The 25,829-nt window shown below is 37.0% G+C and overlaps 1 protein-coding gene across 2 annotated transcripts in view; it reads left to right on the forward strand.

Moving 5' to 3' along the window:
• CDH12 (cadherin 12) overlaps positions 1-25,091 on the forward strand; it is a 305,281-nt gene extending 280,190 nt beyond the window's left edge. For both annotated transcript variants that reach the window (XM_061129640.1, XM_061129641.1), the window contains 4 exons: positions 13,211-13,332; positions 18,281-18,398; positions 20,778-21,029; positions 24,592-25,091. In XM_061129640.1, coding sequence (XP_060985623.1) covers positions 13,211-13,332; positions 18,281-18,398; positions 20,778-21,029; positions 24,592-25,091 — 992 coding nt within the window. The remainder of the gene's footprint in view (positions 1-13,210; positions 13,333-18,280; positions 18,399-20,777; positions 21,030-24,591) is intronic.
• The last annotated feature ends 738 nt before the right edge of the window (positions 25,092-25,829 follow it).

A 25,829-nucleotide genomic window follows, 5' to 3' on the forward strand; every position in this document is an offset into this window, starting at 1 on the left:
ATGCACCTTTCACCTCCATGGAGAAGAAAGAGGCTAGGCACATACCACGCGGTAATTAATGATTCTGCAATAAGGATAGGCTATTGTGGGTTTTATTTGAGCTCACAGACTTTGAAAGTCAACTTTATTTAAATTTTAATATAGAAGGTTGCTTTCTCTGCTCAAACCAGCCAGCCTGAGCAGGAAATTATTGTCATGGTGAATGACTATGAAATAAATAGCCCACATTTGCCCTGCCAAGTGGAAAAAAATTGTGTAAATGTACCTTATTGCAGATTATACTAGCATATGCTTTGGCCCTGACCCTTCTATAAAAACTCTCAGATGAAATGAAATGGTACAATGATTGAACAACTTCCAATTAATTAAAAAGCAATCATTAATCAGTGTTACAACAGCTGGTGGTCCAAATAATTTTATTAGACCCCTAATAATTCTTTAATGCATTACTGCTTTGCTGGCTTTATGATACTAATCTTTCAAATTGAAAAAAAAAAAAAGTTGAAGTCTCAAAAATTCACTTCATTCAAATTATCAGAAACTTTCAACAGCAAATGTTTCTAATTTTTTGTGTTTTTTGGGGGGTATTGACTATAACACATATTACTATACAAAGATAATTATAAATAACTGCATTAAAGCCTTAGAAAATTTACAAAATTATAAAATAAATGGATGATACCAGAGACGATTCTTCTTTTCTTGATTGTGTTAGTTATCCAGATGGTGATACATTGTTCCCATTCATTGTGGAACATATCAGAAATCAGTGAAAGACTTACTAAGTGCTATATTTGGGGAATATGCACTTGTATGTAAGTACACCATTATAAACTGGGATTAAACTGTAAGGTAATTAATTTTTAAGATTATTTAGCATTAGAACTACTTTGCTTTAATGTTTCTTACTTCAACATAAGGCAAATAATTTCATCTTCAGTAGAGAAAAATCAACCTGAAATTACTATCTATGATAGGCTCAACAAAATTTCATCTAATTTTTTATAAACTTCTACAGAACATTATTTACATTCAAAGCATTATTGGTTGTGGGTTAAAACTAAGATTGAAGTCTGTTCCTAAGTAGAGTTTGGGAATAGTTAGAAGTTGATCCTCCAAATTAATTTAGTTAGTTAAAACTATGCAACTTATGCTGAATTCAATGGACTTAAATGTACTCTCAGATAGCCTTCAGGGGAAAGTTGCAAAAGATTTATACTGACCAAATGGGTCATTAAGAAATGAAAGATTTAAACAAAGTAAATAAACTTTTTTGGTAGAATATTTTAAAAGGTTTCCTTCTGCCTGTGTGCCAAATAGACATGGAATAGTGTTCTCAGGCCAAATGAGGAAAAAGTACATAATTTTTCTATAATAATTGTAAGAAATGTTTTAAGCTAGTAAACCAAGCTGTTATAGCAACTTTATATATATTCACTCAATTTATTGCTATCCACATTGCAAGAGTGAAGAAAATGTAAGCTAAGATATATTTTCATTTGTCACACGGTGAATGACTAACCCAAACAAGACTGGAGCCAGGACTTCCCAGGTGGCACTATGGTAAAGAATCCGTGTGCCGATGCAGGAAACACAGTGAGACACAGGTTCGACTCCTGGGTCAGGAAGATCCCCTGGAGGAGGAAATGGCAACCCACTCCAGTATTCTTGTCTGAAAAGTTAAATGAACAGAGGAGCCTGGTGGGCTGCAGTCCATATGGTCATAGAGTCGGACATGACTTAGCAACTGAAAAACAGCATAGTAATTACATGTACATTTGCATTGTACAAATAATTGAATTGAAATTATTGTTAATCTTGGCATCTATCTATTATCTATCCATCTATATTTAAGCTCATTAGATTGCTAACCTATTAGAGTTCTATAGTTAATTTGCATTTTAAAAATAATATGTGAATGTGAAATTGTTAGTCCCTCAATCATGTCTGACTCTGTGATCCCAGGGACTGTAATCCACCAGGCTCCTCTGTCCATGGCATTCTTCAGGTGAGAATACTAGAATGGGTAGTCATTCCCTTCTCTAGGGGATCTTCCCCATCCAGGGATTGAACCTGGGATACTCACATTGCAGGCAGATGCTTTCCTGCCTGATCTACAAATACTCAAAATATGAGGCTAGGCAAATATATGTGCAATTGGTATGTGTGTGGCCGTGTTGTAGGTGGGTAGATTTTGATCTCTATCTAATAGGTATTCATTACTAGATCACACTCAAAAAAAAAAAAAAAACCAAAAAAACAAAACTACAAGAGTTCCTAATGATTTCATTGTGATAATTTCCCTATATTTAGAAAATCCTCTCTACCTATATTATGCCACCTCCTACCTGCTCACTGCCCTTAATAGCAGTGCCTTTTCCAGTGCCAAAGATATAAGGAATATCCTGGACAGAGCAAGGACCAATGAGGTAGATGATGACCTGGCTCAACAAGGTCACCAGTGAGCTGAAAGGAAAACAACAGTGAAGACATCAGTCACTGCCCAGCACACCTGACTCCAGAGGGTGATTCTGCAACTTCTGCTGAGGCTTCAGCCCAGGCATCAGTAGAGAAAAGAGAGAGGAAGGAGGGGGTGGGGGAGTCAGATGGCTCCATGGACTTTGTCTTCTTCAAATAGTGTTCTACTCCCCTGCAAAAGTGATGCCATGCTGTTTCTTATCAGTGGTGTCACTTTTGCCCCAGCAAAGCAGGAGACTAGGGTGTGATCCCTGGGTTGGGAAGATCCCAGGGAGAAGGGAATGCTACCTACTCCAGTATTCTTGCCTGGAGATTCCCACAGACAGAGAACCCTGATGGGCTACAGTCCATGGGGTCACAAAGAGTTGGACACGACTGAATGACTAACACACATGCACTAAATAGACGCAAACCATTAGATCCAGACCACACTTCAGGACAGAAAATTACATGGAGGCGCCTCATGTGGGTGGGCCTCACCGGTGGTGCTACAGGTAAAGAACTCTCCTGCTAGTGCAGGAGACCTAAAAGATGTGGGTTTGATCCCTGGGTCTGGGAGATTACCTGGAGGAGGGCGTGGCGACCCATTCCAGTATTCTTGCCTGAAGAATCCCATGGACTGAGGAGTCTGGCAGGCTACAGTCCATAGGGTCACACGGAGTCGGACATGACTGAAGTCTCTTAGCACACACAAAACTCATGTGGGTACCAGGAAGTGGGGATCCCTGGGACCCATTTTAGAAGGTTGCCTACCACATGTGTTTTCTCAGCAACTAAACCAAGTCTCATGGTTCAGTTGGTAAACAGTCCATCTGCAATGCGGGAGACCTGGATTTGAACCCTCGGTTGGGAAGATCCCCTGGAGAAGGACATGGCAACCCACTGCAGTATTGTCGCTTGGAGAATCCGCATGGACAGAGGAGGCTGTCTGGCAGGCTACAGTTCATGGGGTTGCAGAGTCAGACATGACTGAGTGACTAAACACACACACAAGGACAAGTGTCTCTAAAAGTGAAGAGAGTTTAGAGGCTGTGTTACTTAATCACTGCTGCTAAGTCGCTTTAGTCGTGTCTGACTCTCTGCCACACTAACGGACTCTAGTCTATCAGGTTCCTCTGTCCATGTGATTCTCCAGGCAAGAATACTGGAGTGGACTGCCATTTCCTCCTCCAGGGGATCTTCCTGACTCAGGGATTGAACCCACATGTCTAAGTCTCCTGCAATGGCAGGTGGGTTCTTTACCACTAATGCCACTTGGGAAGCCCATTACTTAATCACTAGGCCTGAAAATTTTGTGAGAAAGACAATGATCTGGTTGAATTCATTAAGAATACAAGCAAAATACAAAGTGCTGTAAGAAAAAATAATTATTTAATTATTTTATTATCAAAAATAATATACTTATATTTTAAAAAATTTAAAAAAATTAACAATTTTTTAAATAAAATAAATAAAAATAAAATAAAAGCATAAGCACAGTATGTCACATCATAGGAATTATTATTTGAGCTGAGTCTTTAAAAGATGGAGAAGATATGAAAAAGGTGGAGAAGAGGGGATTCTAGGTGGAGAAAACATCTTTAGCAAAGACAGAATGATATCAAAGCTCATGTTTGGATGAAAAATTACAAGTAGGGTAGTACAGTGGGTGTCCAGAGTGTGGAGAGGAGGGCAAAGAAAATACATTCAGGAAGGAAGCCTGAGCTCTCCCCTCTGAAAGACTTTATCATATAGAATACTCTATTAGTCAGCTGCAGTCACCATGCTGTACATTCTATCCCTAGGACTGATTTATTTATAACTGGAAGTCTGTATGTTTTGATCACATTCACCTTTTTGCACACCTGTGCTTTTGCATCAAGCAACCATTTCAAGATCAATACAAATATCAGATCATTGTGTTGTACACCTAAATTAATATAATGTTGTATGTCAATTATGGGCTTCCCAGGTGGCTCAAAGAATCTGCCTGCCAAGCTGGAGATGTGGGTTCAATCCCTGGGTCAGGAAGATCCCCCAGAGAAGGAAAGGGCAGCCCTTTCCAGTATTCTTGCTGGAGAATTCCATGGAAAATGGAGCCTGACAGACTACAGTCCATTGGGTCACAAAGAGCCAGACATGACTTAGTAACTAAACCACTACCACATAATGAAAGTTAGTAATGCTCATTATTTAATAAAGTTTGTAAAGTACAAAGTAAAAAAAAAAAAAACACACCACCACCATATGTCAATTATTAATATATCTCCATTTTTTAGATAAAGAAAGAAAAGAAAGTCAGAGGCCTTGTCAAACAGAGCCTTAAATGTACATGGAGAAACTAAGAAAGTTTTTAGGTGTGTTTTGAGTCCATCCTCTTTTCTGTTGTTTCCATCAATACTATATGTTTCTAGCTCAGCATATATTCAAAGAAGCATATTTCACTTCTCCAAATTCCCCAAGGTAGTTATGCAAGGGATCTGCATTTTCTATAAATCAGCACCGTCTGGGTTATACTGTATCCACTGAGCGATAGCGGTGACTGGATTCTCTGCAGTGTTTGAGCAGGAAGCATTTCTTTCTCATTTGGCTAGTCTTTTGTTCTGAGTGTTGTAAGTCATGTGTACATTTACTGATAGTGAGTGTGCAGGTTGGCCCTTTCATTTCTATTACTGTTCTTCAACTTCTCAACTCTCATCTGCATCAGAGTCAACTTTTAGAGTGTTCCTGGACCCCATTCAAGACATCCTGAATCAGGATTTCTGGGATTAGTGCCAAGAAATTTCCACCTTAAAAATGATACCCAGGTCATTGGATGGATACTGATGTTGAAACCAAATGCCAGATTCTCTAGAGTTTTAATTATTAACATGGATTTGGGAAATAAAGCGGCTTAATGTTGCTATGAAGATATGTACTTCTCTGAAGACATGTACTTACTCAGAGAGCCTAGTTGACTTTTGAAGGCTGAATAAAACCATTGGTTTCAATTCTGGCTTGAAGCTATTGCTTTTTTCCTCTAATTGCCTTTCTTTTACTCTCCATGAGTACCTTACTTTACATTTATGAGTCTAGGTAGTTTATCTACCATTTAACATTTTCCTTTTTTCCCTAAGTAACATATGAAACTATCAATATTTTGTATTCTCAAAGAAAGGTAACTTTGATTCATACTAGTATTGATAACGTTTCAGTAGTATGTGCAATACAGACAAGTAATACAGAATTTAAAAAATTACTTATAAATATTGAACCATTTCATAAAACCTTCAATGTGTTGTATACATGGTGATAATAATTATTAATGCCAATATACTCATGGATTTAATTTAGAAATGATACCAATTTTCTCACAATTGTATAATGTGTAAATATAATAGAATTCAAATTTGTTGTGATAATTTATATTTTATTGTAAGTTTTCAACTGCTTATGGGTGCCCTACAGTAATCAAGCTAACTTAGGAGTAGTTTAAACCAGTAAAATTTTTCTATCAGAATCACATACACAACTGTGTCAGGCTTTTGTTTCCTTAATTAGCATCTGATTTCCCTCTGGAAATTAAAACTACATGATAAGCTTGTCACCTAAAGGTTGAAATTTGAATAAAATGATATTTTAGATATGTACAGAAAAGTGTTAACTTCACCTATCAAAATTGGAATTAAAAATAGTATTTTTACATTGAAAATATTTTTGCATTGTCAATGTTATTTTATTGGCATTATGAACTATATTGTACTTCACCTATTTGCATAGGGATTCTCTCAGATGTGAACTTCTTAGTAGCCAAGACTTTATCTTATACATCTTTGATATATATGGCTTACCATACCCTCTAGAACATTTGAATATACACGTAATTAGTGAATAATTTGTGAGTAGCTTGAGATGTGAGTTCAATTCCTGGATCAGGAAGATCCCCTGGAGAAGGAAATGACAACCCATTCCAGTATTCTTGCCTTGGAAAATCACAAGGACAGAGGAGCCTGGTGGGCTACAGTCCATGGGGTCACAAAGAGTCAGATATAGTGACTAAACAACAACCCAACAAAACAAGCTTTATCGGCATCCCATCCTGCTAATCTGGGCCTTGGATTTCCTGATGAATTGCTCCTTCTCAGCCTCTGTGCTCAGATAGAATATGTGGGGTATGATGTAGCTGGAATGGACCAGGCACTGGGAACAGGCATCATGAAATTCAGAGGGAAGACCTGCCAGGTTGCTTACTATAGACACCAGCACCCCAAGAAGTAGGCGAGTGTGCAGATGGACAGGAAGTCATGATCTGCGTGGCCTCCGGCTTGACCACACCTTGTCCATGCTGATGTCACGTATGATGCCTCGACTGTCCTGCTTGCTCTCAGAGTCTGGGTTTTGAAGTGAGGCCAGACGCTGACTTGACCTGAGAGTCCCGAGAGTAGCTGTGATCTCCCTCAGCAGATGATGGGGAAAGAGACCTCCAGAAACTGTCACCAACTGGAGCCTTGCTGGCTAATCGCCCAGGCCAGGCTCCATGTCCCAGCAGGGGCTGGCCCAGCCTGACCCACAGCTGCAGGTAGGTGGGCTTAGAGCCCCTGTGAGTCAGGACAGAGTGACATATGGCTCTGAAGGATGGTGACTCCACTCTAGGAGGCCTGATGACTGTGGGAGTTGATAGCTGCATCAAACTCCATGGAAGCAGAAGCCTTGCTTGATATGTCTGCCAACCTGGAACCAAGTGGGAACTCCCCCTCACCCAACAACAATGCCCTGGAGGAAAGCTCCTGCAAGACCTCTGGAAAAGAATACTGTTTCCAACCCCATGGCCACTGTGCCCTGCAGGGCCCATTGCAGCTGAAACCCTAGTTGGAAAGCTTATTTCCTTTTGATATGCATTTTGATATTTCTTATCATTGGAATTGGTCACCTATGACTGCATAATAGATCATGATGGAATATTTTGGGGTCAGGAATTCTAAAAAGTGAAAGTCGCCCAGAAGTGTCCGCCTGTTTGCCACCCCAGGAACTGTGGCCTGTCAGGCTCCTCTGTCCATGGAATTCTCCAGGCAAGAATATTGGAGTGGGTTGCCATTTCCTTCTCCAAGGGATCTTCCTCACCCAGGGATCAAACCCAGGCCTCCTGATTTGCAGGCAGATAGAGTTTTTACGATCTGAGCCACCAGGGAAGCCCTTAAAGGATTCTAAAAGGGTCTGTCTTAATATCTGTCCCCAGGAAGTCTAGAAGACTTGACAGCTGAGGGCTGGAATCTCTGGGAAGCTCTTGTGTGTCAGAAGCCCAAAGGCTCTTAAAAAACGTTTTGCTTTCTGCAACTAAATAAGCTCCAAGTAAGAGGGGCTTCCCTGGTGGTCCAGATGGTAAATTATCTGCCTGCAATGCAGGAAACCTGGGTTCTATCTCTGCATCAGGAAGGTCCCCATCCCATGGAGAAGAGCATGGCAACCCACTCCAGTATTCTTGCCTGGAAAATCCTATGGACAGAGGACCCTGGCAGGCTACAGTTCATAGGATCACAAAGAATCAGACATGACTGAGTGATTCACAATTTCAAGGAGTGGTATTGATCTTCCCCGGATGCTCAGTGGTAAAGAAACTGCCACCAATGCAGGAGACGTGGGTTCAATCCCTGGGTCAGAAAGATCCCCTGGAGAAGGAAATAACAACCCACTCCAGGATTCTTGCCTGGAAAATTCCATGAACAGAGGAGCCTGAAGGGCTAGAGTCCATCATGTTGCAAAAGAGTTGGACACAGAGACTAAAACAAAAACAAGAAGTGCTGTTAGCCTTATCAATAAAGCATAAATGTTGGAGGTTCATTCATGTTGTGTAAGCACACATCACTGATTTGTTTCCTGTTTTTATAATATAATTTTACTGCATGGATATGTTACTGTTAACCTATTCACCAAAAGATAGACATTTGAATTGTTCCCAGTTTGGGACCGTATGCATAATACCTCCATGAACATATGTATACAGGTTTTCTGTGGAAGTTCCTTTCATTCTCTTAGGTAGACATATGGCAGTGGAATTGTTGGCTTATAAATTCACATTCAGTATTTAATTCTTGAGCTTCCTTTGTGGCTCAGATGGTAAAGAATCTGCCTGCAATGCGGGAGACCTGGGTTTGACGCCTGGGTTGGGAAGATCCCCTGGTGAAGGGAAAGGCAACCCACTCCAGTATTCTGGCCTGGAGAATTCCATGGACTATATAGACCACGGGGTCTCAAAGAGTCACAACTGAGAGAATCTTACTTCACACTTCAGGGTTTAAAGAAAGTTCCAACCTATTTTCTAAACTGACTGTACAACTTTATATTTCCATCAGCAGTCCTTTCTATCAGGAATCCCTTTCATTTCGCTGAGAAATGATTTTTCAATTTCTGTTTATAATTCCTACCTTTATTTTGCTAAATTTATTCTTAAATATTTTATTATCTTTGACTCTATGGTGACTTGAATTTTTTATCAATTCTTTTTTTCTCTGTTTTTTTCTAGTATATTAAATATACAATAGCCATTTTTAATATTGATCTTGATGTGCTGCCCTGATTATACCTATATGTTTTTTTGTGGATATTTTAGGGTTTCCAACCTACAGGTTCTTGACATTTTTTGATAAAAAATATTTTTTTTCTTTTCAATCTGAATACTTTTAAATTTTATTTTTATTTGATTGCACTAAATAAATCCTCAAGTGCAATGGTGAATATGTGGTAAGAGCATACATCTTGCCATATGCTCAGTATTAGAAAGAAAATATTTGGTCTCTCACCACTGAATATAATGCTGGCTATGGGCTTCTTTATCATAGACTATGTCAGATTGAGGATGTTGCTTTCTATTCATTATTTGTTAAGGTTTTTTTTCTTTCTTTTTTTTTTAATAATGAATGGATGAGATTTTGTCAGAAGCTAATGCTGAGTCTATCAAAATGCTTATGCAATTTTTTGTTCTTCTATTAATATGATATATCACATTAATCATAATACTATTAAATGCTAAACTAACCTTACATGCATGCCTAGGATAAATGACATTTGGTCATTATATATTAGGTTTATAATATACTTCTGGGATTGACTGCTCATATATATTTAAGCAATTTTTGTTTCTGTGTTTATGAGGTTAATCCATGCTTTTTTTTTCTGATATTTTTGATTGACTTCTGGTATTACAATATGAAGAATAAGCTGGTAAGCGTTTTCTCCTCTATTTTTTGAAGGAGTTTATGAAGAATTGATATTATGTGGTCTATAAATAGTTGCTAGACTTTCCCAGTGAAGCCATGTGGGCATGACTTGTTCTTGGTTGGGAGATTTTTTTTTTTTTTTACAGATCATAGCTTAGCTTTATTTATTTATTTTTTTTTCAATTCCTCTCTTCTTTTTTTTTTTCAGTGGGTTTTGTCATACATTGATATGAATCAGCCATGGATTTACACGTATTCCCCATCCCGATCCCCGCTCCCACCTCCCTCTCCACCCGATTCCCCCGAGTCCTCCCAGTGCACCATTAAAGCTTAATTTTCCTCACTTGCCTTAGGTCTATAAAGATTTTCTAGTTCATTTTGATGCTAGCGATAAAGAACTTGCCCGCCAATGCAGGAGGCATAAGAGACGTAGGTTTGATTCCTGTGCCGGGAAGATTCCCTGGAAGAGGGCATGACAACACACTCCAGCATTCTTGCCTGGAGAATACCAAGGACAGAGGAGCCTGGAGGGCTGTAGTCCATCGGGAGTCAGAGTCAAACATGACTGAAGTGACTTAGCACGCACACGTGTGACAATATATGTCTTTCTAGGAATTTGTTCAGTTTATCTATGTTAACTAAACTTTTGGAATAAATTTGAAATGTTATTTTATAATATGCATTTCACTTATGGTATTTCACTTCTCCGGTATTCTCGATTTTTATAATTTGGCCTTATAATTTTTTTCTTGGTTTAAGTTGCACCTTAAAATGTGAAGGCAGTTCTAATTCAAATTGGCTCAAAAATTTATGGGATTTGATGAAGATATCATGAAGAATAAAGAAAGAAGATTTAAAACATTCTTGAAGGCCTGAGGGACAAAACAGAATTATTAATTATCTTAATTGACCACAAAACTATTAATACATTGGTTATTCAATATAAGCAATATGAAGCAATGATAATTGGAGTTTAAATGGCTTGACTACTGGGAACACAGCAATTAATTGTGTAAGGTTTTGAGTATTTAATATTTACTAAGTTAATATTTGAATTGATTTTATAATTGCTCATTGATAACTGGTTTCTAATATGGAAGGGATTTGGATAATAATGTTTATGCCAAATCAAGTTTAAAGAATGTCATCACTGTTGTTTCAAAGATGAGATGAATCAGAAAGAAATGTCATTACTTTACCATATCATTTAGTGAATTACATACATAAATCAAAAAAATTCTATATTACTCTAATAAAAATATTCCCTTGTGAAAAGGTCAATTCTTACCTGAGTACAGTAGTTGTCAAACAGAAATGTTGCTGCTTACCTAACCAGATTTACAAATAGAAGGTGACATTTTTAAACCTTTAATCATAAGTAGTTTTACAAATATGCAATAGAAGAGTTATATATTGAAAACTATAAACCCATAACTCATTTTGGACAGTACGAATAACCTGTCTTTGATGTTGTTACAGTTTTTCCTCTATTTTTATTTGGGTATTTATTTTGTAATTGAGTGTATCTCTGTGGCACAGTCTGTTGGAGCATTTATTTGCTAACCAAAAAAGGTTGGCGGGTTCAAACCCACTCAGGGGAGCCTTCCTCTCTGTACCTTTTAAGGAAGTACTCAGTCGTTGTGGTTGTTTCTACTCTGCCTCCTTCCCATGAAAGGCCAGAAAAGTCTCTTCTACTTCTACCCTCTGTCCCAAGAATGAGTATAACTAGCAACTGTATCTCTTCACATTTTTCCTTTACTGTGCATGTTATAAAACCCAGTATCTACTGTTATGTTAGGGGCTTCCCTGTTGGCTCAGGTGGTAAGGAATCTGCCTGCAATGCAGGAGACCAGGGTTTGATCCCTGGATCAGGAAGATCCCCTGGAGGAGGGCATGGCAACCCACTCCAGTATTCTTGCCTGGAGAATTGCATGGTCAGAGGAGCCTGGCAGGCAATACAGTCCATGGGGTCGAACATGACTAACACACATTTTGTAATTGCCACAGTGATGCCTAGTCACATTTATTCTGTAGTGATTCTAAAAGTCCTATAGTGCACAGGAAAAGATCACACAACAAAATATTTGGCTTTAGCTAAATTACCAAAAGCTCATCTTTGAGAAACACTTTTAATAATAAGATATTACAATAGTGATTATATTTTGAGACACAGTACTCATTGAGGCAGATATAAAATCTATATTTCAGGAGGATAAATATTTAAAACTATCAAAACAGAATTTCTCATGGGTAAAAATCAGTTTAAATTAATAACATGTTTATATATTATAAATGCAAGTCTGTATTATAAATATAGTTGGGAGAGAAATCTTGTCCCATCCTCACAGTAACTTATTAAACATTCCATTTCTCCTCCCTTTATGTTATCTGTGCCTGAACTGGTATACGACAATGGATTTCACTTTGTCATATATGAATGTGTGAACATTTTTTAAGCTACTGCTGACAATGCTTTTTATTTCTTTAAGTCAATTTTAGCATAACAGAATATTGTAGTCTTGTCAGAATCAGTCATGTGGTAAGATTTGTATGCATTCTTTAAAAGCATCCAGAGATCTAAAATAATGCCAATACTGTGAATCTTCAGTGGCACTGCAGATGAAGAATCTAACACAATAACCAATCATTAAAAAAGTGGAGCGAGCATAATACTTGGATTTCCATAGTCCTGAGTTTGGATATTAACTCCCCATTCCTCTAGATGTGTGACTTTGGACAAGATACAACAACCTGGGGCATTTTATCCATCTGTAAAGTTTCATTAGGTAAAATAAATAAATTGAAACCTATCCATTATGTTATTCCTTATTTGTTGAATTATGCCTGGTCTTCTTCAGCAAAGGACAGAGAAGTTGGTATCATATCGCAGGTTGGGACTAAAACTTGTGATGGGATTTTGACAGAGACAATTTTTCAAAGCAGTGTTTTTTGACACTGTAGGAAGGAAATGCTGTTTACTTTGTCTTTTCTCATCATCAGCAAATAATTTTAGGGTGCATCTTAACTGTACATAATCTCTTAGTTCTACTTCCTTAAGTTTATTTTAATTTTCATCTATAAAAAGTCATCTCTCCTTCATATTCCTTGTAATTTATCATCTTTTTAGGGGGGATCATTTTGAGAAAGTTATTTAGATATGTAGATGATACTACTGAATAAAGTTATAGACACACATATAAAAGCATATGTTTATGAAAAATATCACTGTTTAGTGAAGATTGGTCCTGTTAACTCACTCTAGTTTGATGGCTGCATTTTTTATGAAACATGAGCTAAATGGTTGTCCTTAACTTTGGGGGTGATTTTCAGGGATAAATTCTTGTGTAGTGCACTGCTGGTTCTCTGACAGTGAGACAGGGAGAGTGCCCATATTCATCTTTTTATCATTTAGATTTGACACAATGCCTCAGTTTCCCATAAAGAAAAAGTCTTCTGGATTCCATATGAATGCTGATTTTTAAATGTTAGTGATATTCACCATAAAAGCAACGATTGATCAGATTTTGTAATCATCTTTTCTCCTTGTATGTTTTTAACAGGTAACCCATTATTAACCAGCAGAGTCAACATATTAATTAATGTCCTAGATGTCAATGAATTTCCTCCAGAAATATCTGTGCCATATGAGACAGCTGTGTGTGAAAATGCCAAACCAGGACAGGTATCTTATCCATGTTGTTATTTAAGATTTTATAAAGACCTGCTATATGCATGTGTTTTAGGTTATGAGACCATGCATGTATATAGACACGGATCATATGTCTTCATCAAATAAACCATAAATGGAATTCTTTTGAATTAATGGCATGTGTTGCATGTGGAATTAATACCACATGGGATAAAAATGATGATGGCCTAGTGAATATATTCTGTATAACTAACAGTTCTAGAATTGCATATTCTGCTATTTTCTGTAGACTATGAAATTTCCAAAAAACTTGTGATTGCAAGTCCAGTAAGCAAAAAACTTTAGACTACATTCTTCTATGATATTTCTTGCTTTGTTCACATGCTTTTATGAAGGGGTGCATAGATACTCTTAAGCCCATGAAGAATGGAAAACTTTCTCTGGTGGCCTTGAATAGAACATCTGGGTTATTCAAAATATCTGAATTACATTTTCTTACTAAGTATTACTCTGGAGGGAGGTTCTAGTGGGGAGAGCATATGAGGAAGGACCACACTGTTAATGAAAGTTACTTTCAAAATCCTAGCATTTATGTGGGTAATGGTGAGTAATCAGCTTTTCTATAAACACTATTATAAAGGACTTCTCCGATGGCTCAGATGGTAAAATATCTGCCTGTAGTGAAGAAGACCTGGGTTTGATGCATGGGTCAGGAAGATTCCCTGGAGAAGGGAATGGCTACCCACTCTAGTAACCTTGCCTCTAGAATTCCATAGGCAAAGGAGCTACAGTTCATGGGGTTGCAAAGAGTAGGACATGACTGAGCAATTAACACTTTCACTTTCATAAATGAATGAATGGAGATATGAATTGATATGAGACTCGATGGACATGAGTTTGAGTAAACTCCAGGAGTTGGTGATGGACAGGGAGGCCTGGCATGCTGCAATTCATGGGGTTGCAAAGAGTTGGACAAGACTGAGCCACTGAACTGAACTGAACTGAAATGAATATGATTAATAGGAACCAGGCATGAGCAGATGGTAAGAGTGTGTTATGCAATAAGAATATAATTAATCCAATGTTGTGCACCTAGGTTCCGAAAGAAAAATCCATCTATATGCTTTGGTTTGATGTCTATTTCTATTTCTTTTACACAGAATAACTATTTAACTACTTATTTAAGTAAAATTGAAGTTTTAATTCTTGCTTGAGGAAATATCTTAATATTTGAAACTGTATCTTTATTAAAAATGTCCTTCTTTAATATCTAGTATTTGCTTCCATTTGAATGCTTTCTACTGCTTCATAGAATATTTCTTGCATGGCTCTTGTCGTGTGATGTTCACTAGCCTTATATGTATTTGATTAATATTAAATAAATTTTAAAAGTTATCATTCACACTTATTTGTTTCTAGTGCCTGGTAGCTATATGAGATGAGTGGCTACAATTTTTTAAAAATACTTTTGTTGGAGTATAGTTGACTTACAGTATTGAGTTATTTTCAGGTGTACTGAAAATTGAATCAGTTATACATAGATGCATATCCATTCTTTTTCAGACTCTTTTCCCATATTGGTTATTACAGAATATAGAGTTCCCTGTGCTATACAATAGGCCCTTATTAGTTATATATTTTTATACGGTAGCTTGTATTTGCTCATCCTAGTTTCCAAGTGGCTACCATTTTTATCTGTGTACATGCAGACTGTTCCCATCAGTACAGAAACTTCTAGGGGACTGTGTTGCCCTATTACTTTTTTTGATAATTTGGAGAAAATTCCCTGGTAGTTCAGATGGTAAAGAATGTGCCTTCAGTGCAGACTCGGGTTCAATCCCTAGGTCGAGAAGATCCCCTGGAGAAGGGAATGCCAACTCACTCCAGTATTCTTGCCTGGATAATTCCATGGACTGAGGAACCTGGTGGGCTACAGTCCATGTGGTCATAAGGAGTTGGGCATGACTGAGCAACTAACACATTCATTTCATTAACTGTATTACAGGATGATTTATTTAGTCATATGTTCCCAAGTGATAAATTTGCACCTTTAACTTTAAATAGACACAGAAATATATACACATTTAAAGTTAAATGCTTTATCCTTTTAAATGCGGGCAAAATTTATGCTGGATTTCATTATTTGCAAAGTTATAAGAGGCTTCCCAGGTGACACAGTGATAAAGAATCCACCTGCCAATGTAAGAGACGAAAAGAGACGTGGGTTAGATCCTTGGGTTGGGAAGATTTCCTGGAGTAGCAAATGGCAACCCACTCCAGTGTTCTTGCCTGGAAAATCCCATGGACGGAGGAGTTTGGTGGTCTACGGTCCATGGGGTCGCAAAAGAGTTTGAAACAACAGAGTGACTGAGCACACAGACAAAAAATGAAAATAAGTTTACCAAAGTTTGACAATTTAGAGGTATTTACTACTTTCCAGAGCCTTCCACGGATCTCTCAAAGCTAGTCCTTTATTTTTAGGTAATGTGGGACATTGATTATATCATAGCAATCAGAATCATGTAATGTGCCAATTTAAAGACTTTTGGAAATGGAACTCTTATGTTTCTATGTTTCTCTAATAAATTAAAAAATTGGGAATAGTAGAAGTTATTAGAGATAACTTTATTTTTGTATACTCATATAAAGTGGTAAGAAATCTGTGGGGTCGCTGAGAGCTCTTTTTCATAATAATTATATGTCAAGCATTTTGCATTCTTTTGGGCCACTATGCTTAGTCACTCAGTTGTGTCCAACTCTTTGCAATCCCATGGACTGCAGTCTGTCAGGCTCCTGTGTCCTTGGGAATTCTCTGGGCAAAAATCCTAGAGTGGGTTGCCATGTCCTCCTCTGAGGGATCTTCCCAACCCAGGGATGGAACCCAGGTCTCCCACATTGCAGGTGGATTCTTTACCAACTGAGCCACCAGGGAAGCCCTTTTGGGCCACACTTACATACAAAATATAACCCTGAAATATGAGAAATACAGTATATGAGCATTTTCTGCTTTTGATCCCAGTCATCCTAAAGGTCTAGAAACTGCATAGGAACTATCTGTTTTGGATTATATAATAACTTAATATATATGTATGTATGCCTTACCTATCCATCTCTGTGCCTGTTTCTACCTATCAAAAGAAGAGAAAAGATGACTCTACATAAGTCAATAGTGATTTATATGATGAATCAATGACATATTGGCCTCAGTAGCTCCTTAGGGCAATAACTCCCAAGTGGCAATTCCAGATCATTGCCAGTTTATACCAAAAAGGTCACCTCTGTATGTTATTTTAAAAGATTTTTTGTTATGAAGTTATTTTCTTCATAAATTTTGATGTCAATTTATTATGACAAAATAATTATGCTAGTTGATAGCAAAGGCAAAGCAAAACTTGGCAAATTAATTCCCAAATAATTTAAAGAAATTTCATAGATGAGATATAGTGATCTGAGTACACGGTTTTATCTGAGGAAATTTGAAGCTTTACAGGGTTTGCGTGGTAATTATTAGACTAAATTGCCGTATTCCACAATTTGGCCTTTGGTGATGAATCCATGATAATTCTAAAGGCTAAATAGATCCTGTGTGACTGAATCACAGTAAAACTTATTGCTGTTTATTTGCTAAGTTATGCCCATATCCGACTCTTTGCAACCCCATGGACTTTAACCTACCAGGCTACTCTGATCACAGGATTTCCCAGGCAAGAATACTGGAGTGGGTTGTCATTTTCTTCCCCAGGGAATCTTCCCGACCCAGAGATCGAACCCGTGTCTCCTGCACTGCAGGCGGAGGCTTTACCATCTGTGCTACTAGGGAAGCCCACTTTACTCACCTGGAAACCCCCACAGTAAAATAGGCAACTGAAATTCTCATTAGCGATTCCATGATCAAATTAAAAATTACCTAGCAGTGAACTTGAAGCCTGGGTATATATGTTATGTACTTGTGTGTGGTCCTGGGTGTGCCCACCAAAACACACAGCTAGATAGAAGGCAGATAGCAATCATAAGTCTGAGTTTTAACCATGGAATAAAAACAAATAGGGGCAAATAACTCTCATGTTTAATGGCATCAATCTAAGTGCACAGGATTATCTAAGGTCTTCCTCTGGCAAATTCAAGTTTAGTCTAAGAATGTGGTCACCTGAGCTGCACCCTGCCTTCCTCTTCTGCTCACATGTCCTGCAGTTTCTTCCTGATGCAAAGTCATTGCATACATTAATAAATAAATACCTCAAAGCCATTTGTATTTTTTTATTTACACAGTGAATTATCAGTGTCATAGCTTGGCTCTTGAAAGTTAATCACCAAATTCCTAAGGGAGTCTCATTGAAATATTAGAATTTTAACTGTTTAGATATTTCAGGAGCAATTTCGGAAAATTTTTGAAACAAAGTTGATCATGATTACTTCTTAAAAAAAAAAAACCTCCAAGGAAACATAATTTATATTGTCACCCACTGGTGGGTGGGTGGCGGGACATAAGAACAAAAACATCTACATCCTCTGCTTCCTTCTCACTATTTTACTTATTTATGAAGATAAAACTCGTTCTCACAAACATAATGATACTAATTTTTTTTCCTTGAAAGGACTTTTAAATAATCAGAGATTTTGTTTCCAGTAAGTATTTTCATATTTAGGCTAGAAAGCATTATTTTGTCTAGTTTAAAATGCAAGCAAATACATTTTAATTTTATTTTGCTTATTAGTGAGAATTTTCAACATTGTTATTCTCTTTAGTTATGTGGACATTGATTTAGAATTAGTTCATACCCTGTAATTGTACCTGCCACTATTAACTAAATATTTTATTGTTTATAAAAGTATTTGTAAATGATTGACCCAATGATATAAATTCTAAAAATGTCATTTTGGTTTCCTTTCATGTTTCATTAAATATATGTATTAGCCTGGTATGTAGAGTTCCCTTTGAAATCAATGACTGATTTCAAGTCTGATCTCAACTTTGTTTCAGATAATTCAGATAGTCAGTGCTGCAGACCGAGATCTTTCACCTGCTGGACAACAATTCTCCTTTAAATTATCACCTGAAGCTGCCATCAAACCAAATTTTACAGTTCGTGACTTCAGAAGTAAGTTTAACCTCGTAAAAATTTAGCTTTTATCAGGCAACTTTGTAAAAGGACACAAAGGTAGAAATCAATGCTCTTCCTAAAAGCACTCAACTTCTTAAAATATAGAAATCTATATACGAGAAATACAAAATTTATGACTAACAATAAACTGTTTAACCTATATAGACTATATCTAATGAGGCAGTTACTTCCATTTATAATGGGGGCATTCCCTTAATGAGTCAGACAACCAATATACTGTTTGGGAAATTACTTTTCATGTTTTAAATATATCATTTCTTTTACATGCACTGCTCGTGCATACAAGTAATTCTTTTATTTATATGACACATGGTATGGTGCAGGCTTTTTAGTGAAAATAATACAGGTTTTCACTCCTACTGCAATACAACCTAAATGGCAGATTCTCAATACATTAAATTATACTAAATAATTTCAACTTCATAGTTAACATAAATTAACCTCATGCTTGTTTTATTAAATAAGATGATGTAATGCAAATCCTTTAACACAGTGCCTAGACTTTATTACCTTTAAGATAATTTTAGCTACCAGCTCTGTCATCATAACTAACTTACATATCTACCACCACTGATACTATCATCACTGTTACTAATATTTAGTAACATCCGCTGTTATTAAAATCACTACAAAAATACAAAGGACACTGGATTAAATACATTAAGGCTGGCAACAGATCAGCTGTTCTGACCTTAGTTAACCTGTCTATAAGCCATTTAAAGAGTTTATAACTTAAATCCAATGACCTGGGAAGTTTTTGAACGGTTTACACAGGAGCACTTTAGCAGATCAGGATGAATCCAGTGTAGAAAACAATAGAGGAAGACAAAACTATATTTGATACTATTGCAGAAAATGGATGAAAGTGTCTTGAATTAGAGACATGGCTGTGAGGATGGAGGTTAGTGACTTGGGAGATGGAATACATAAGCTTGATGCTAGATCTCCTAGATTCCATGTAAAAATGATGAAGAAGAAAACGAGTAAGACTTGCAGACCATTGGCTTGGGCAACTAAATAGACAGTCATATCATTCAGGAACCAAAGTATTGACTGTTTTCCACCATTTTGTATTTGCTGGAGAATCTATATTTGGTTACTCATAATAACATGAATCAGATCATCTTTGCCTCATGATGTAGTATATTTTCATGATCTAAACTTGTATTTGCCACTCATGCCATTTACCATATCCTCATTTTATCTTGTTATATTTTAAGTGTAATTGGAAGTTGTTTTTGGTTTAAATGGATAGACACTTTTTTCACCTTTATTTTATGAGAACATTTAAGTTTTACTCTTTTAGCAAATTTCAGTTATACAGTACAGTGTTATCAACTACAGTCACTGTACTATAATATAGATCTTCAGACTTTATTCATCTTATAACTAAGAGTTTTTAAGCCTCTTACCAACTTTATCCCATTTCTCCCCACTTCCAGTCCCTGGCAACTATTTTTCTATTTTCTATTTCTATGGGTTCTACTTTTCTTTTTTCCTTAGATTCCCCATGTAAGTTTTATCATGCAGTATTTGTTTTGCTCTGACTGGTCTTTCATTAGCATAATACCCTCTAGATTCATCCATGTTGTCACAAATGGCAGGATTCCCTTCCTTTTTATGACCGAATAATATTCCATTGTGTGTGAATATATGTATATATATATATATGTATATATATATATATATACACATTATATCACATTTCTTTATCTGGCAATTGATAGAATTGATAGATATTGTGATTCAAACTCCTTACAAATTTTAATGAATCTTGATGATTTAACATATTTTCTTTTCTTTTCCATGTTTCTTATGCTGTTTTAGAAAAGTGAAAATGTATACATATATTCACACATATATACATATATGTAGCATAGACTTGGGAAAAGTAAAAAATCAAATTTTATCTGAAATAGTATATTGATATGTGTCATATTTTAAAGACTACATTCTTAGGTAAAATGCTATGCTGATTCATCCTTTATAATCTTTGTTCTAATCATGTAAGAAAGCATCCACTGAGGTTTGTTTTCTCTGTGAGATTTTGATATCAGAAAAAGATAAGTGCTTTGATACAACATATTTCTTGTCTTGTAACCAATTTTCTATTCTTTCTCAATAAAAAATTTAATTCTTACTGCAGACAAGATTAATGTTTCTTCTTTTCTGAAGGATTTTCTTTGATTGCATCTGATTACATTTTGGCAGCTTTCATAATGATAAAAGAAAGAATTGAAATATGGTGTATTTTACTGACTCAAGAAGAGCTTCCTACTGTTTAACAGATACCAACTTGAAGATTTGAAGTGATACTCATAGTAACCATCTTACCACACGTGTCATGTTTTGTAGACAACACAGCTGGAATTGAAACCCGAAGAAATGGATACAGCCGCAGGCAGCAAGAGTTGTATTTCCTCCCCGTTGTAATAGAAGACAGCAGTTATCCTGTCCAGAGCAGCACAAACACAATGACTATTCGAGTTTGTCGATGTGACTCTGATGGTACCATCCTGTCTTGTAACGTGGAAGCAATTTTTCTACCTGTAGGACTTAGCACTGGGGCTTTGATTGCAATCCTTCTGTGCATTGTTATACTCTTAGGTTGGTTTCAATATTAATCATGTATTCTCTTTCTCTCCCTTGTCTGTGTATCTCTCTTCTCATTTTACCATGTAAATCAGTGTTTCTTCATTGAGCTGCTGCATATAGATAGAAGGAAGACTATCTATACTGAATTATATTTTTATCAAAGTTAATTTTCTACTTCCTACCACATGGAAATATACCAATAGAAATAAATATCACCAAAAGTATGTTCAAGCCCTAGGGAATTTTCAAGTGTGAACAGTTTGTGGCACTTGCTGCAATGAACTTTTCTATCCCATTGCAGCAGCAGTTTTAAATTCATTTTTTTACATCCTGGTAATTATGGCATTGTAGAACCTTTAAAATGATACTAGGCACAGAGTAGTTGTCCAATACTAGTTCAATAAAGAATGAAAGAAAAGAGAAGTCACAGGAAAGTAAAGGCACCTCTGAATTTGTTTTTTTCTGTCTAAAGTGCTGGCCAGAAGCAATTCTTATTCCACTTTTCTCAGATCTCCTTACATCAAAACTCTCACCATTCCCACTAGGACAGAACAGAATACACTAAAATATCGAGAAGCACAGCGAAGGGAAAGGATTGAAGAAAATGTATTCTGTAACATCTCTGTGAGAATGAAAACCTACTTCAGGGGCTTCCCTCTTCCATCAACTTTGTTCAGCTGACTCTGTTTCACTTATTCATCTTCTACTGGATTCACAAAAACAAAGAGAGATTTTTATTTTTATTTTTCCAGTCATTTCTTTAAATGAAAATTGCAACAGAGGTACAGTTGGGCTCTGTGGAATCAGCTTATATCTATGCACGTGTATTATTTAACCAAAATATTCTGACAAATGTACACACATGCCTTTACCTTTGGGATAGAAAATAAAATTTTTAAGTACTTACTAGGATGTGTGGCTTGGACGGTAAAGAATCCACCTGCAATGAGGAGGTCTGGCTTTGATTCCTGAATCAGGAAGGTCTCCTGGAGGAGGGCATGGCAACCCACTCCAGTATTCTTGCCTGAAAAATCCCATAAACAGAGGAGCCTGGTGGGCTAAAGTCCATGGAAGAGTTGTGCATGACTGAGGCAACTTAGCACACACTTGCTAAGTATTTACCAGGTGTCTACCCTGTACCTAGGTGTGAATTGCTGGTACACGGCTTTGAATGTTGACACTCAGTCTTGCCACGGGGTCTGCTTACAAATCCACCTATTTGATCTGTGTAGCCAATCTCAGAGCCCTTTCGATCATCTTATTCTTAGCCATTTTATATATTTCCTAGGGTGAGTGAAAGCATGAGAATCTTGTGGTGTCCAGGAACTTCTATTTGACTCTCAAGCGCATCTAACTAGTGTCAGTCATGGCAACTCTCAAGCCATTTTATACATATGTAGGTCTCTCTAAGAGGTTTAAACTCTCTCACACACACTTTGGATGAACAAACCATAGTGTTTTCAGTTCTGAGATCTGCATAAAGCCCAGAAGTGAAAAGTGCTGAACATCTCTTCAAAACCCATTGTACAGAAGCCCTACCTTTATCTCCTCTATCTTCCTCCTTAATTTTGGAAGAAAAGGAAATAAACTTGCTTTAATCATCATGTAGTCGCCTACTTTCTAACCCTGTGACAAGATCTTTCTTCCAAACACTGTTGTGTTAAATTAAACACATTTGGCTTTCAGTCTATTGCCACTGCTATGGAGGAGAGGGGAGAATTATTCCAGGCAAAATTGAGCACTGACTTAATGGTGTGAATCTGTGTTTATTCACTCAAAAAAAAAAATATATCAAAATAATGATGACCATAAGTCGATGGGGGGAAAAAAGAGATATTCGATGATAAGAGTAAATTAAGTATTTCAAAGTATGATCTTGTTTTAAGAAGGCCAACTGATTACTAAGTATTTAGTTTGGAGAATATCTCAATATGGTAAGACACAGAATTTAAATAATTTGTGGTCTTACTTGACACAATTTGAAAGCTGACTCTTATATTGTATATTCTTTTTCTTTTTCTCTTTCTTGTTTAATGCTTTTAAAAGTGGCTTTTCTGTGATTTGTGTTTATTTTGTCAGAAATAAAGCAATGTTAACACAAGGTAAATCTAGATATGAATAATATCTAAGTGTCAGTTATGGGCAAAAATATTCAAGTTTTGCTGTGTGCTAAATCACTTCAGTCACATCCAACTCTTTGCCACCCTATAGACTGTAGCCCTCCAGGCTCCTCGGTCCATGGGATTCTCTAGCCAAAAATACTGGAGAGGGTTGCCATGCCCTCCTCCAGGGGATCTTCCTGACCCATAGATTGAAATTGGGTCTCTTGTCTCCTGCAATGTCAGGCAGGTTCTCTTCCATTAGGGCCACCTGGGAAGCCCCTCAAGTTTAATTTTGTGTGCTTAGTCACTCATCTAGATTGAAATTGGGTCTCTTGTCTCCTGCAATGTCAGGCAGGTTCTCTTCCATTAGGGCCACCTGGGAAGCCCCTCAAGTTTAATTTTGTGTGCTTAGTCACTCATCAGATCTGACTCTTTGCGACCCCATGGACTGTAGCTCGCCAGGCTCCTCTGTCCATGGGGATTGTCAAGGCAAGAATACTGGAGTGGGTTGCCATACCCTCCTTCAGGGTATCTTCCCAACCCAGGGATTGAACCCGAGTCTCCTGCATTGCAGCCGGATTCTTTACTTTCTGAGCCATCAGGGGTGCCCAAGAATACAGGAGTGGGTAGCCTATCCCTTCTCCAGGAGATCTTCCTGGGCTAGGATTTGAACTGGGGTCTCCTGAGTTGCAGGTTGATTCTTTACCAGATGAGCTACCAGGGAAGGCCCAAGTTTTATTACTTCAATGCTATACAGTTCTATGTATGATTGGACAAGCCATTCTTTTATTTTTTTCTTTTTTATATTAATTTTTTATTAGAGTATAGTTGATTTACAGTGCTGTGTTAGTTTCAGTATACAGAAAAGTGAAGTGGTTATTTGCATATATATATCCACTTGTTTTTAGATTCTTTTCCCATATAGGTCATTACAAGATATTGCCTAGAGTCCCCTGTGCCACATCATAGGTTCTTATTCATGATCTATGTTATATATAGTAGTGTGTACATGTCAATTCCAATCTCCCACTTTCTCTCTCCCGTGTTTCTCCCCTGGTAACCATAAGTTTCTTTTCTACATCTGTGACTGTATTTCTGTTTTGTAAATAGCTCCATTTACACCATTTTAAAAAATTCAACATATAAATTATATATTTGCCTTTCTCTGTCTGCTTTTTTAAAACTTTGTAACAAATTACCTGACACTGAGATATTTAAACATATGTCAAATATAAGACTACTGTTATTAGAATTTGTGAGTTTTGCAATGTTTTCACTTTAGCTACAATTTAAAAATGAAACTGAATTTAAACAATGAAAATCAGCATAGATAGGATCCATGCAGATTACAATATGTGTACTTTGAAAATAATAGGATGTCATTAAAAAACTCAGCCAGCCCTGATCAATTTAATTTCTTACAGAGAGATGAGCAGACACAGTCTCACTTTGCCATTTTTGTTTTGTTCTAGCCATAGTTGTGCTGTATGTAGCTCTGCGACGGCAGAAGAAGAAAGACACCTTGATGACCTCTAAAGAAGACATCAGAGACAACGTTATCCATTATGATGATGAAGGAGGCGGGGAGGAGGACACCCAGGCTTTCGACATTGGTGCTCTGAGAAACCCAAAAGTGATTGAAGATAACAAAATTCGCAGGGATATAAAACCAGACTCTCTCTGTTTACCTCGTCAGAGACCACCAGTGGAAGATAACACAGACATAAGGGATTTCATTAATCAAAGGCTACAAGAACATGATGTGGACCCCACAGCCCCACCATATGATTCATTGGCAACATATGCCTATGAAGGCAACGGATCAGTAGCTGACTCTCTCAGCTCCATAGAGTCTCTGACCACGGAAGCGGACCAGGACTACAACTACCTAACAGACTGGGGACCCCGCTTTAAAGTCTTGGCAGACATGTTTGGAGAAGAAGAGAGTTATAACCCTGATAAAGTCACTTAGGGGAGAGGCAAAGATTAAAACACAGCCAACAGAAGAAATTTAAGGGAAAGGAACATAAATAGAAATCACACGCGTGCACATGCACGCATACACACACACACACACACACACACACACACACACACACACACACGGCTTTCTAGGACAAGATTCCTTTGATTATCTGGTTTCTAGCAAGTTGCTATATTTATCATATTGTCAGCTTTGGTTTATTCTGCCAACACAAGATAAATCCTCTAGTGTGTACTTGCTTGGTTTTGTTTTGTTATTTTGGAAACACACTGAGACGAGCTCAGGCCTATTCAATACAATTTACTGACGTGACAACCTAGAACGAAGATAGCTATGTGGCATCACGGTGGAAGAGTGTTAGATTTTTCTTAATTCCACTAAAGTGCCTATTGAAACTCTTATCATTTAAAGCGGTGTAGAGTACTCTCTGCTGTGATGGCATTGCAGGATTCAGACACAGAGGACATAAAACAAAGACACTGTCTTTATGTCAAGGAGCAATAGCAACATGCCGACTTCTCATTCCTTTTAAGGAAAAAAGAAGAAAACTTTCTGAACTCCATCTTCTTATAATTAAACTGCTCTTTTTTCTTTTTTAAAATGTATGCCAATATATATTTGTTTTTTCCTACCCTTTCAGAAAATTGAAATAAATGCGATAATAACAAAGTTAATATGTAAGTCCCAAATTTTAAAAGCAATGTTTGATCTTAATATTAGTTCCTA

The sequence above is a fragment of the Dama dama genome, chromosome 25, assembly GCF_033118175.1.
Source record: "Dama dama isolate Ldn47 chromosome 25, ASM3311817v1, whole genome shotgun sequence".
NCBI lineage: Eukaryota > Metazoa > Chordata > Mammalia > Artiodactyla > Cervidae > Dama > Dama dama.